The sequence below is a fragment of the Pocillopora damicornis genome, chromosome 2 (assembly GCF_964200805.1).
Source record: "Pocillopora damicornis chromosome 2, jaPocDami1.2, whole genome shotgun sequence".
NCBI lineage: Eukaryota > Metazoa > Cnidaria > Anthozoa > Scleractinia > Pocilloporidae > Pocillopora > Pocillopora damicornis.
In genome coordinates, this window is record NC_142671.1 from 37,706,754 (window position 1) to 37,719,403 (window position 12,650).

General features: G+C 39.8%; 4 protein-coding genes across 4 annotated transcripts in view; 3 read left to right on the forward strand and 1 right to left on the reverse strand.

Annotated features, from left to right (window-relative positions):
- LOC149051168 (ATP-binding cassette sub-family C member 4-like) overlaps positions 1 to 2,946 on the forward strand; it is a 3,853-nt gene extending 907 nt beyond the window's left edge. The window contains exons 2-5 of the mRNA XM_089193953.1: positions 337 to 905; positions 1,102 to 1,481; positions 1,853 to 2,844; positions 2,942 to 2,946. Coding sequence (XP_089050079.1) covers positions 360 to 905; positions 1,102 to 1,481; positions 1,853 to 2,844; positions 2,942 to 2,946 — 1,923 coding nt within the window. The 5' untranslated portion in view covers positions 337 to 359. The remainder of the gene's footprint in view (positions 1 to 336; positions 906 to 1,101; positions 1,482 to 1,852; positions 2,845 to 2,941) is intronic.
- Positions 2,947 to 3,524: 578 nt separating this feature from the next.
- On the forward strand, positions 3,525 to 5,783 carry LOC113684064 (ATP-binding cassette sub-family C member 4). The gene is made up of 3 exons (XM_027201363.2): positions 3,525 to 3,756; positions 4,292 to 4,425; positions 4,870 to 5,783. The coding sequence occupies exons 1-3, from the start codon at positions 3,671 to 3,673 to the stop codon at positions 5,781 to 5,783; spliced, it is 1,134 nt and encodes a 377-aa protein (XP_027057164.2). The 5' UTR covers positions 3,525 to 3,670.
- A 469-nt stretch (positions 5,784 to 6,252) lies between these two features.
- LOC113684066 (uncharacterized) lies at positions 6,253 to 10,293 on the reverse strand. The gene is made up of 10 exons (XM_027201364.2): positions 10,146 to 10,293; positions 9,201 to 9,276; positions 8,984 to 9,033; positions 8,757 to 8,856; positions 8,467 to 8,546; positions 8,336 to 8,382; positions 8,190 to 8,250; positions 8,020 to 8,066; positions 7,437 to 7,512; positions 6,253 to 7,304 (listed from the first exon to the last, which is right to left on the reverse strand). The coding sequence occupies exons 1-10, from the start codon at positions 10,271 to 10,273 to the stop codon at positions 6,734 to 6,736; spliced, it is 1,236 nt and encodes a 411-aa protein (XP_027057165.2). The 5' UTR covers positions 10,274 to 10,293; the 3' UTR covers positions 6,253 to 6,733.
- A 7-nt stretch (positions 10,294 to 10,300) lies between these two features.
- Positions 10,301 to 11,581, forward strand: LOC149051169 (reactive oxygen species modulator 1-like). Its single transcript, XM_089195963.1, has 2 exons — positions 10,301 to 10,596; positions 11,255 to 11,581. The coding sequence occupies exons 1-2, from the start codon at positions 10,484 to 10,486 to the stop codon at positions 11,361 to 11,363; spliced, it is 222 nt and encodes a 73-aa protein (XP_089052089.1). The 5' UTR covers positions 10,301 to 10,483; the 3' UTR covers positions 11,364 to 11,581.
- Positions 11,582 to 12,650: the final 1,069 nt, after the last annotated feature.

Sequence of the window (12,650 nt, forward strand, 5' to 3'; positions counted from 1 at the left end):
AGTTGGTAACGTAAATTGGCGAATGATTCGCTCTGACGAAGGGCTAACACAGAAATGTCTGCTTTGAAACCCTTTGCGGTGGCCACCTTACGTTATTAGCTCGTTTGATAATAACTTTTTTATACTCTCCCACCGACGCAGCAACACAGTTTCTTTAGAAGTTTACCCCTTTATTGTATTGAAAATTCATGCCGCTCCGTCAGTCTTGTCTCATATGTTAATTGATCGAAGGATTTTCTTTTGTGAATTATAAGCTCTTCGCCTAATTGACAGTATTAAAAATCAAATCATTGTTTTGGTTATACCAACGAGCTCTTAATGGGATTTTTTTTCCAGATTCCGATGTTAAAAAAGGCGCTATGTTCAATGCCACACCTCAGTACTCTTATAACAAGGTCCCTATGGAGGTACCACAGGGAAACAAGAAAGATGCCCCAGAAGAACTATCATTTTGGTCACGTGTGACGTTCAGCTGGGTACTGGGAAGATTGAATAGTGCCCAGGAATCAGTTGATAGGCTCGTTCCCGGGCAACGCTCGACCTTCTGGAACTGGAGAGACCTGCGTGACATATGGATGAAACACGCGCGATCAGCACAAGCGCGGGACAAAGCGCCTCGTTTGTGGAAAGTCGTCCTCTCTTTTCCGAAAATTGAGGGTTTCACTCAACTGTTCTTGCTTCAGATCTCCATTCTTTGTGCACGTATTCTACAACCAACCATGTTCTCGTCTGTGTTCACCTCAGACCCATTGTTCGTTTCGCCTGTACCGTGGTATTGGGCCGCACTCACTGGCTATTGGCTGTCTGTCTCGGTTGAGGGTGTGGTGCGGAGTCATTACTCTTACTCTGCTGAAATGACAAGTGGGTCGGTAAAATCTGGTCTGGATGGTTTGGTATTTGATAAGGTAATCCTTATACAAACATGCGTATGCTTCTGATTTATAGACTTTTCTTTTCTTCCTCTTACACTCCGCATGTGTTCACTCGGTGAATCGGTAGAAAGATCGGTATACTTTTTAACTGATCATTTTGTATCCATTTTGATAATAGATCAAATCAAGACCTGAAAGATTCTAAACTAACTACAACTTTGCTTTTCAGGTTATGCGCCTCAAGAAAACTTCTCTTGTTGATTATACGAGTAGTCACGTGGTTAACTTGATATCCAAAGATTTGGATTCTATTGGTTCATGTGTCTATTCGGTACCATTCCTCTTCACCGCGCCTGTCGAGCTACTGATTATGTCTATGTTATTGTTTGTGATGGTTGGCTGGGAGGTTCTGTTGGGAGTTTCCTACATCATGTTCTGTACATTTTTACGCTGTGGGGTGAGGAAAGTGTACAAAAAAATGCACCTCGGCACTGCGTTTTTCAGTGACCAGCGGATCGCCCTGTTGAGCGAGGTTATTTGTGGTATAAGAGTTATAAAAATGAACGTGTGGGAAGAAGTGTTTGAGAAACTGCTCGGGAATAGTCGCAGGTTTGTGTCACGGATACTTTCCATTTACAATTAGTCGGATGGTCAGTCAGTCAGTCAGCATGTCAGTCAGTCAGTCAGTATCTTCGTCAGTCAGTAAGTCTATCAGTCAGGCAGTAAGTCAGTCAGTCATTCAGTCAATTGATCAGTCAGTCAGTCAGTAAATGAGTCGGTCATTAAGTCAACCAATCCAGTAACTTTTTAACTGAGTTATCTGTCAACCAGCCTCTGGTCAGTCAATCGGTAAGGCAAACTGTTAATGTCTCAGTGACATGTTGAGTCCACAGGCAAAAGCTAATTAAGCAACCGAACAGACCCTCCTTACTTACTTGTTTTCTTAATTTTATTCTTAATATGCGTGTTTTTCTTTCCAGGAAAGAGCTGCCTTTCATCAGGAATAAAACGCTGGCTCTTGGTGCATTTGTATCCGTTCAACAAGCCGTTCCCATCATAGCCTCTTTAGTTTCCATAGTAACATTAATGATGAGTGGAAAAGAACTCACCCACGAGAACGTATTCTTGATCATATTAGTAATGTACATACTCGAGTCTTCATGCGGTGAATCTTTTGCCAGGGGAACAGATGTCCTTGTAAGAACACTTGGCCTGCTCGATAGAATAGAGAGTTTTCTCCTAATAGACTTTCCGTTGTCATCGTTTTACGAAAACGTAGCAAGTCGTACGAGTGAGGTCCCTCCCTCCGACAAACCTCCGAGTCTTTCTTTGATTGGAGTTTGCTGCGAACGCGAATGTGAGTTGGTGGATATTGATCTAAACTTCGTCACTTTTAACTGCGAAGGTGCACAACTTGTCGCACTCGCAGGGCCCCCTAAGGAAGGGGCCGTTACTTCACTGTTCTGTGAGGCTATACTGAAAGAAGTTCCACTTTCAAGGGGGCGTATAGTCCAACATGGTGACCTCGCCTACGTTGGCCAAAAGCCATGGATATTTTCAGGAACTGTTCGGGAAAACATTGTTTTCGGGGAACCTTACATCAAAGAAAGCTATTCAGCTGTTTTAAGAGCTTGTAAACTGAATGAAGCCATGCAGTGTTTACCGGATGGTGATATGACTAAAATTGGCCATGGTGGTTACAAACTAGCACTTAGTCAGCAGGAACTCATAAACGTAGCACGCGCATCTTACTCATCAGCGTCCATCGTCCTAATGGATAATCCTCTTAGTCACGTAAGCATCTCAGTAGCCAATCAGGTCTTCGATGATTGCATCCTAAGTTTTCTCTCGTCTCGTCTGCGTGTCGTGGTGACGGGTAGAGCAAGTTTCCTCGAGAGGTGTCCACGTGTGTTGCTGATGGTTGATGGCCTTATTATCAGAGAAGGATCACTCGATAACATTCGGGAGTCTGGTGAAAATCTCACGTGGCTGAGGACAGACACTATCCATGAGAGAGAAAAAAGTGGAGTGGTCCAACAATCCTTGTCTGGTGGAATCCTTTCCGCGAGTTTGAGGGAACCAAGCGTCAAAAATATCACTGATCAAGATGCTGAAGGATTTTCTATCTATCTGAGATATGCGAGGCAAACAGGATGGCTTCCATCACTGTCAGTTGTAGGTTTCCTGTTAACATTAACTCCAGGAGGTAAGGAATGTCTATTCAGAAATATCTGTTTCGAACCCTACCTTAAAATGATAAATAATCCACAATATTTATATGCTAAAAGCTGATTCGATAACGTTGTTTTCCCCTTTCAGTCGTCCTCGCAGGTCTTGGAATATGGTTTGCACGAATTGCAGATCTATCTCGTGATTACCACTACCACCACTTCAGTTTGTCTGCAATAGTTGTGGGAGCCTATGTCATACTGCTTCTTCTTAGAGCTCTGTTTCTGCTCTTGTGTGGCCTTCGATCGTCCATGCGCATCCACGACAGAGCTATTTCTACACTGCTTAAGACATCAGTCCAACATTTTGAAAACGAAGAGAAGGATGCTTTCCTAAGAGTATTTTCTAAAGATGTAGAATGTTTGGACGAGAAGCTCCCCTCCGACATTCTGCAGTTGGCACAGTCGGTGGTAGAACATGCTGCAGTGGCTGTTATGATCACGCTAGTAGCTCCGTGGACGGTGCTTGCTTTCATACCCGCATCTCTTATCTCATTTGTGGTTGGGAAATAATATCTCTGGTTGGAGCGACAGGCCAGAGATAATGAAAACAACACCTTAACGCCCCTGATGATATATTTTTCGGATACTATGATGGGTGCGGTCACCATTCGAGCCTCTCAAAAGGAAAGCTACTTCATGAAAGAGTTTTTAAGGTAAGTTTTGTTATTGATGTCACGACCTACCTCCATGTAACTGAGGATATCCTGTCTATCATTTCGGAATTCATTTTACTTCAGTCGGACAAACGTTTCAGCCAGGGAACAGTCATTGATTATTGCCTTGGGAGGGGAAGGGAGGTTGGAGGATTTGCGGGGAGATTACATGGCTTTCAGGGGGGGACGGAGGGTAGAATCGGTCGTCACTAACAGAGTGTGAACAGGGGAGAAGAAAAAATTGACTGCCGTCATTAAAATACTACAGAACCTTAGGGGGGGATCAGATAAATTTTATCGTAACAAAACCAAAAACATAAGACCCCCACCCAGCATGCAAATCCGTACAGTGAAGTCCCATTGTCTCGCACTCCTGTTCTCTCCGCGCCTCGTTTCCTCGAAATTAGGCCTCTTGTCGGGCGTGGACCGTCCCATTTTCTTCTGGATATCTCGACGCATTTTCACAGATCTCCAAGAGGTTCGCGATCGTACCGTGTGCCGTATTGCTAACTCGTAAAACTTTCTGATTATCCAGATTGCAAAATCAGCACATGACGGCAGTATGCATGCGGTCAGCGGCGGAACAATGGTTGGCAGTGAGACATTTGGCTGTGATGTCATTGACCATGTGTGTTGCCACTGTGGTAGTCATCTTCACAAGCAACAACAGTAAGTGTAAGTCATGACTGACTGATAAATGAAACTAAATAACACCTAAATGACTACGTCGAATGTTTAACTTGCATCCCAACTTGACTTCTGAAAGTTAACGGACTCTAATGGAACCCGGTAGATATGACCGCCTTCCGTCTGGAATATTTTAGTGGTATTAAGGAGATATTAGATGGGGTTACACTGAAGAACTGTTGCCCCCCCTCTCCTCTGGAACCGAAGCATTTGTAGCTAATTCTCCAGCTTATTTGCAAACATTTCGTCAGATGTGACTAAGTTACTTTTGGTTTTTGTCCGGGAAAAATTGAAGGGAATCGTTGAGGCAAAACCAGCTTACCCCAGCTAGGGCTTGAAGGTACGGTATTGAGTAACTAACTTCTTTGAAGCATTTACCAACATACATAGTGCTGGCTGACCAGGAACTAATTTTTTCTTTTTCAGCTTTTGTCGCTCTGTCGTTGACATTTGTCAGACAGCTTGTTGTAGGAATTGCTATTATTCCATTTCTCGTCAAAAACATAGAACAGGACATGACTTCAGCGGCCCGATTGATGAGTTTCCATGACATGCGCTCCGAGTCTAGTCACCAGAATGACACGAAGCCACCCGAAGATTGGCCGAAGGAGGGCGCCGTGTGTATCAGCGATTCCTTATTGTCTCACACCTACGGTCGTCGACGGGTATCATTTGAAACGTTGTCTTTAAGAATTGAGCCAAGAGAGAAAGTTTGTATCATAGGCCAAAAAAACGCAAAGACGATCTCCTTTGCCTCTAAACTTATGCTTCTGTCAAAAGGATCCCAACGGGAGGTATGGGTCGATGATATTTCACTAGCAACGATTAGTCTCCGAGAAGCGAGGAAAGCTTTCTGCACACTTCAGCAAACACCATTCATTTTTACGGCTTCAATACGAAAAAACCTTGACCCGGAAGAGAAACATGAAGACGAAGAGTTGTGGAACGTTTTGGATACCGTGACAATGAAAGAATATGTGAAAGGACTGCCTGGGGGGCTAGACTACATGATGACACAGTCTGTGAACTTCTCCAATTCTCGGCTGCTGTTGTTGTCTCTCGCTCGTGTGATACTACAGAAGAAGAAAATCGTGATTTTTGATGGAGTTGTCTCAGGCGTCGACTTCACCACATTGCGCATAATCCATAGTGTTGTCAAGAACCAGTTTGCCAATTCTTCAGTGATCACGGTTGCGTATGGATCTATTGGACTAGAAACAATTCTGCACCACGACCGCGTTGTTGTTATGGAACAAGGGAGGATTGTGGAAATGGATAGTCCAAATGCTCTACTCGCCCGGAAGGGAAGCTTACTGTCAGAATTTCTTGCCCCCACGTGACAGTCACATTGTATACCCGAAAGGCTCCGCAGCGGTGCCCGAGACTTTGAAATTAGTAATTTACTTTTAATAATAATCAAACATATAATAGTCAAAGAATACTCTGCTTTCCATGTTCGTGAGTACACCAGCCCTTTCAGTATTGATTTCAAATGTATAAAGCTACGTTGCCTGTAAATTTTTTGGCCAGTTTGTATTTCAGTGTCATCTGTTCAAATGTTTTTAAGTGTTCCATCACTTCTAAAATGTCAGCTTTGTTTTTAAATAACCAAAATCAGAGCAAGTAGACCAGAAGTAAATTTTTCAAACTGTCTTGAGGACGTAATTAGTGAATCTCTTTTTATCTGGGTGACTGCATCTGTCCAAAGAATTTAGCGTTTCAGAGGGAAAATAGTTGTTAGCTTTTTTCTTTCTCATACCCAATCCTTTTGAAAACGTATTTATACAGATTTACATAAAATTACTCTGGTCGGTTTTCAGCTATATTTTCCACTCCACCTCTAAGTATAAGATACATATCATAAAATCTTAAGATATCAAAGCGTCCTCACCTATTACTAGCACTAAAAAAATCATTTTCAACGTCGTGACAGTTTTCTACTGAAAAACTCAGCTTATATTCTAAACTGGGAACTGTTTAAAATAAAAAGACTAATATTAAGGTATAACTAAGCGATTAAAATTTTTTTCGATTAAAATGTGGTAGCTTGCAATACAAGAATCTTAGGGCGCTGTCGAAAAGCAATAACCAGAAGTAATCCTAATGACTGGAAGCAACAACGAACCAACTACCTGTAGCTGGGTGATAGGAATGGAAACAAGTCGCGATTGATTCTAGTTTTGAATCTGATCGTTCGTGAAGGTGGCATGACTTAGGAAACCCATCACGGCACACTAGATCATCTAAGCCCTTTGAAGTAAAAATAATAATGAACCTTGACCTTTTAGTTTTAAGAACGTTCTTTTCTGCGCTGAGTGTATGGCTTCGGTCGATCCCTAACTAAGGAAGTTCTCTTTACGTGATCGCGCCTGTAAGAGTCCTCTCGACTTCTTCTAGGTCGACTGGAACGTGCATATGTTTCATATTCCCTACCATATTCACAGTAATTATCAGAATAAAAATAACCATCACCGTGATCATTATAATTCCTTTCGGGATAATTACGATGGTCACGTTCAGGGTTATAATAAGTTCTATCAGAATCATCGTAGCGAGAATAAGTATCATGATTATCTTCCCTGTGTCGTTCGCTTCTAAACCTCCTTTCCGTGTAATGTCTACGTTGGGTTGGGGTGCCTGTAGGTTGATAACGATCCACTTGTTGATAACGCGATCTGAAGTCGTTGTAACCACTTGTACTTCCCCTGATGTAGTTAGAAGATCTCGAGTTTGTTTTGTTCTCTTCAAATGCGTCGTTCCTTGAGGCATATCTTGAGTTGGTATGGAGATGTCTTGGTCTGTCAAATTGAATTTCGTCCTGTTTCCGGTTATCCCCAACACGAACGGAAGACGTGAAATCGCTATTAAAAGTGACAAAATTTCATACAAATTTAAATGGTATGCAGGAAGTGGCTTGCCATACATTACGTTGTGACGTGCATTTATCTTAGCGTAACAAAATCGTGTAAAAAGAAATTGAATAGTTTACTCACAATTCGGGGATTTTTTTATGAAGATCCTCCAGGTAATTCTCACGCTCCATATCATGTCCTCGAGCTTTATTAAATGCTGGAAAAGTAATTAAGAACAAAAAAAGTTTCTAAGTGTTATTCTAAATTCATTCATCACAACAGTAGGTCTCAACAGGTTGAAAATAAAAAGCAAGTTAGCAGATTACTTTCAGAAACAATCTGGTCAAAGAAGAGATGACGGCGAAAATAGCTATTTTCCTTTTAGGTAAATGAGAGGTTTACTCAGTAGAGCGCTTTTCGATTGAGTATCGTAAAACCAAAACTAGAGTAACCACAACAGCCAACCAGAAGAAAGAAAAATACTTTTGAGAGCCAATGAGAACTCAAAGTAAATCAAGGCGACTGTGCGGGAAAACGAGGGCGACCAAGTCGTAGTAGTGTTAGCTTTGAATTTGATTGGTTGAGAGAGTAGCGGGAGTTTTCAGGACCAATCACAGAGCAAAGTCACGCAAAAGAGAATCAATCTCTGATTATTCAACTTGTGTAACACTCATTGTAGCGTTATCTGAAAAGATTTTGACTTTGACCTCACAGCTTATTGTACCTTTGATAGCCTCTTCAGGGGTGTATCCTCTGCATTCAATAAGATATCTAAAATGAACAAGTGGATTCATTACATCAGTTGAAACTCAAATGTTGTTCTTCGTTGAAATAGAATTTCCCAATCACATAATGAAATCACTTTTTGTACTATTGTATTTCACTTCTTCTCACCTACAAACTACATAACCACTTCTGTTTAGACCATGAGTACAGTGGACCCCAACAACAGCATCTGGAGAAAAATTAAAGATGGTAACATATCATATGGGATTCAACAGACTAAAGGAGTAAACTGTTTGTACCATTATGTTTCTCACCTGAGTTACTCCTCTTATCCAGAAAGCTGCAGACCTCAGTCTTAAACCTTTGGAAGAATGTAACATTGCTTTTTAAATGTACCAAGAACGGTTATCCAGATCCCAATTCCATTATTCAAATTATTCCTTACCTTGTTACCACAGTTTCATCTGGAATTTCTTTTCCAACACATTTGATCTTGCAGTGAAGTATGCCATGGTCAGAGAGCTCCTTTAACAATATATGATCAATAAATCTATTACTGTTTTGGTAGAAATCATGATGCCTAACAACAAAGCTTGTCTAATTTTCAAGATCTTTCAATGTGAACACCATTGCAATAACCTTTAACTTATTTTTCCTCCCACAGAGTTGCTGTATTAAATGTATGAAAAATATGTATGAAAAAAAGAAGCTAACATCATTCTTTGATCTACATACCCTGTAATTATAATATCTGTAAGTGTTAGTGAAGTCCACAACCATTCCAAGTTTTATATGCTTTCGGTTGAGGCAATTCAGCAGATCCATCGGTGTAAACCTTAAAAAAGATTAAAAACTGATGAAAGATATTGAAAGCGCAGTTTTTAAAGTGTGTGATGAAAAAATGTGAACAGAAATTTTAAAAAATTAGCATCCACATGTCTAGTAAATAACACTGTACCTACCTTTCATGCGGTTTGATTCCATTGTCTTGATCACTTTCATTGTCATATTGCTGCAACAAGATAGTATTTCGAAGTAAATTCAAAGCCCTGTCAGTTCTAAGATGTAGGGTAGTGCTAAAAAAGACAGCAGTTGGTGATTGTTTTCAGTACTGATATCTTGACAACATGAGCGATACTTCATTTCAGAAATCACTAACATGTTGTTATTTCACCTTACATGTGACAAAGGTGTCTTAAATGCAATAATTCTCTCTCCTGGTATGGGTACCCCACATGGTTTATAGTCTCTCCACCTGTTATAAAATAAATCAAAGTCATTGCTGATCATTGCTGACAAACAATCTTAACATTTCCTAACAAATTCAAGGGGTTTTAAAAGGTTTTTTTAAAATACGTCAAACAAACCTGTCTTTTAACATTATATGTGAACAAAAATATGTTCATTTTTGACCACTTGGTTTGTCAGAAGGGGGTAAGATTATGAAGAAAAAGAGGTGCTGCATTGGTGGGGGGGGGGCACTACAAGATAGTTTAGTTTTGTCAAATGAATTGGCAACTGTCAAATTAAATTGGCCACCGTCAAAAGTTTCTGAAGATACCTTTTTGAGTCTCAGCCCTTTTAAGTATGCCACTAATCCAAGAAATAGGAGGATAGTGTGCTCGTGACAAGACGAAAAAAAAACATCTTTCTCTACATAGGTGGATAGTTATCAATTTTGTAGCATGCAGGTCCAGCTTACTTAAATCGTGATACAGTTCACTGAAAAAGTAGTTCCTTCTCATATCCAGATGGTTTTTATGGTATCTTTTATAATAGTCATGTCTTTTAGAAAGGCATAACACCATTCCATTTTATGATGATAATGACTGATGACGTTCTTTAAGCCTTTTACACCATAACGTCAGTATGCATCTTCTCCACGCTGTTCTCGACACATTTTTTAAGGTACTGACATGGAAATTTAATCAACAGTCAACAGCTGCTACAGTTGGTGATCATTTCATTTACTCTCGTGACTTTATGTTTGATTCAGGGGTGATTAAGTGTGGAGACACTTAATCAATCTATAATGGAAGATTGAAGACTCATGAAGAACACCACACAAACCAACTTGGTCAAAGTTCCTTTTGATATAAAGAGGTAATAAAAATATATACTCACTTATCAGGTATCCTTTTGTCAATAACTACTTCTGTATTCATTTTCCTGCAAAATCTAAGCGAAGTTAAAGATAAAAGCCTTCCTAAATACACAAATCCCGGAAGCTCTCGTGAAAAGCGAAACATCATCGCCGAAAACGAGAAGGAATGGGAACTAAGCGAACGCGATGGAATGCCCAGCGGTTTCTTTCTTACGTGCTAGCGAAAGCTCATGTCCAATCTTCTGACGAACTAACGGGCAGTCATCTCTCTTCGCATGTGGGGCTGTTTTTGCTGTTCTCATTCTGTATCTTTCAAGTTTACACTAGCAACTCATAGGAAATAAAGAAGAGGATAAGTATGCAAAGAGCACCTCAGCCAAGCTGTTTTGACCGGGTTAAAGTTGGCTTCATGATCGGATTTGCTATTGGAATGAGCTCTGCTGCGCTCTTTGGAACCTATTCTGCGTTCAAGTAAGATGCTAATATTACTACTACAACTTTTGGACCTGTAGCGTTATAAGTACCTAAACCGAGATTTAGAGGAATTCTTTCACTCTATTTTACTTGTACTTAATTGTCATCTGTTCATATGGAAATCGCAGCCCGGTTACTGAGATGAAAAAGATGTCGTCTTTCGATGCAAGTTCATCACAGTTACACTCCGGATTAAGTGTTTATATGGAAATGTTTTATGTATAAATTTCCAAAGATCCTGGATAGAATCAAAAGAAACGGCTAACCACCATACCCCTCCCAAAGTAATGATGAAGATATGTGAATACCGAAATGTGTCATTTGATGTGTCACTTTGACGTCAATAAAATAGGAGGAGGGGGAGGGTTTGTGGGGTTGTACAAATGTTAGTTATTGTGCCTTAGGTCACAACCTTTAGGCAGTAAACAAAACTTTGACATCAGTGGGCAGGCTCAATTGCAATAGCATTTTTATCTTACTTTTATGACAAAGGAGATTATTGTGAAGCAAGATTTTAGTAACTGAAATTGTCCAGTTGATCATGTTTATAAGCAGAGGTCCTACTCAGAGTATCACTCTTTAGATTGATTGCTAGAAAAGTGAAAGAAACACTGCAGAAAGGTAGAAAACTTGACACTTATTCTCTCCCCGCCAGATATGGACTAAGAGGAAGAGAGTTAGTCAGTAGTGTCGGCAAGATCATGCTTCAAGGAGGAGGAACGTTTGGAGTGTTCATGTCTGTTGGCACAGCTATCAGATGTTGACTGCTAACAGAGTGGGATTTTTTATTCTGTAACGAACACCAGTCATTGCTAAGGCTAGGATATGATTATGTGAGAGATGCTGGCAAACTTTCAACACAGTCTGTGCTGTCAATATTTATAATGATTAGAACACTGTATCCTGTCATATATGACATAAGTTCAGCAGAAAACTAAGGAAAAAAAGATGAAAATAAAATGTTACCCGTAGAAAAGGAAAAGTCAAGTCAAATCATTTGTTTGTGTCAATATCTTATCTGTGTCATCTTTTCTTGATTAGTTTTTGTTTAAATTGTGGCAATTGGTTGTAGTTAAAGAATTTACTATTTTAACTCTTTAAACCCCAATATCTGTGTGTATATTCTCCATACTGTTCTGTATACATGTCCTATAGTGCTGACAGGGAGAATTGGTTCAACAGCATAAAGCTTCTTTAGTTAATGATCATTTCCCTCATTCTTGTGACCCTAATGTGTGACTCATGGGTGATATTATATGGAGAAATTAGGTGCTAGTCATTCTTAGGGGTGAAAGGATTAATTGCAGTGGAGCTCTAGCCTTATTTAAAGACAATACTTAAGACCTTTTTAATTTTTCCACGGAAAAGTCTTGGTATGAAAATCAAGGTTTTCCATTTATTTGAAAACAAAATTGTGACATCTGGAAAAAAAGATGAATTTGGGAACTCCTACCAAATGAAGAGGATGGATAAGATTAAATTTATTATTCATGGACTTAAAGCAACAGCAATGATTCAAATAAATTTCACTGTATATATTGGTATTTCAATCTTTATGTGCTGTTTTTGCTGTGGGAAACCTTTTGTATGACACAACTCAAAACAGTAACATTTATTTGCTAAAGATGTTTATTTATACGTTTCCATAAGCTTTAGTCTGTATCCTTTACATTGTTGTATGAAAGAAGTGCTCTTTTTACTGGTTTGTTATAACAGAAAGATTTACTGACACCTCTATACCAAAGCATTGTGAACCAGTGTCCCTCTCCCTTTCTACTAGCCACTGGTTACTGTCAAGCTATTCACTGTATTTAGATACTTTGTTATATGACAACAATTGTTTCACAACACTCAGAGTAGTTCTGATGCAGTTAGTTATGTTGGCATTGCAATTTAAGCAGTCCAGCCTACTAATTTTTGGACACAAACAATAGTAATCTGTTATCTGTTTCAGTTCCTTTCATCCTTCATACTTAATGGATCATCTGAACCACAAACGCTTTGACAACCCTTTCAGTAGTGCTATGTCAGCAGCGTTAGTTTCATGTTTT

Excerpts from the sequence above, each read along its gene's own strand:
- LOC149051169 (XM_089195963.1), top strand. The coding sequence starts at position 10,484 with ATGCAAAGAGCACCTCAGCCAAGCTGTTTTGACCGGGTTAAAGTTGGC. Across the intron at positions 10,597-11,254 it reads GGAACCTATTCTGCGTTCAA|ATATGGACTAAGAGGAAGAG; the intron begins GTAAGATGCTAA and ends TCTCCCCGCCAG.
- LOC113684064 (XM_027201363.2), top strand. The coding sequence starts at position 3,671 with ATGATATATTTTTCGGATACTATGATGGGTGCGGTCACCATTCGAGCC. Across the intron at positions 3,757-4,291 it reads TTCATGAAAGAGTTTTTAAG|ATTGCAAAATCAGCACATGA; the intron begins GTAAGTTTTGTT and ends CTGATTATCCAG. Across the intron at positions 4,426-4,869 it reads CATCTTCACAAGCAACAACA|CTTTTGTCGCTCTGTCGTTG; the intron begins GTAAGTGTAAGT and ends TTTCTTTTTCAG.
- LOC113684066 (XM_027201364.2), bottom strand. The coding sequence starts at position 10,273 with ATGATGTTTCGCTTTTCACGAGAGCTTCCGGGATTTGTGTATTTAGGA. Across the intron at positions 8,383-8,466 it reads GATGAAACTGTGGTAACAAG|GTTTAAGACTGAGGTCTGCA; the intron begins GTAAGGAATAAT and ends ATTCTTCCAAAG. Across the intron at positions 7,305-7,436 it reads CATAAAAAAATCCCCGAATT|CGATTTCACGTCTTCCGTTC; the intron begins GTGAGTAAACTA and ends CACTTTTAATAG.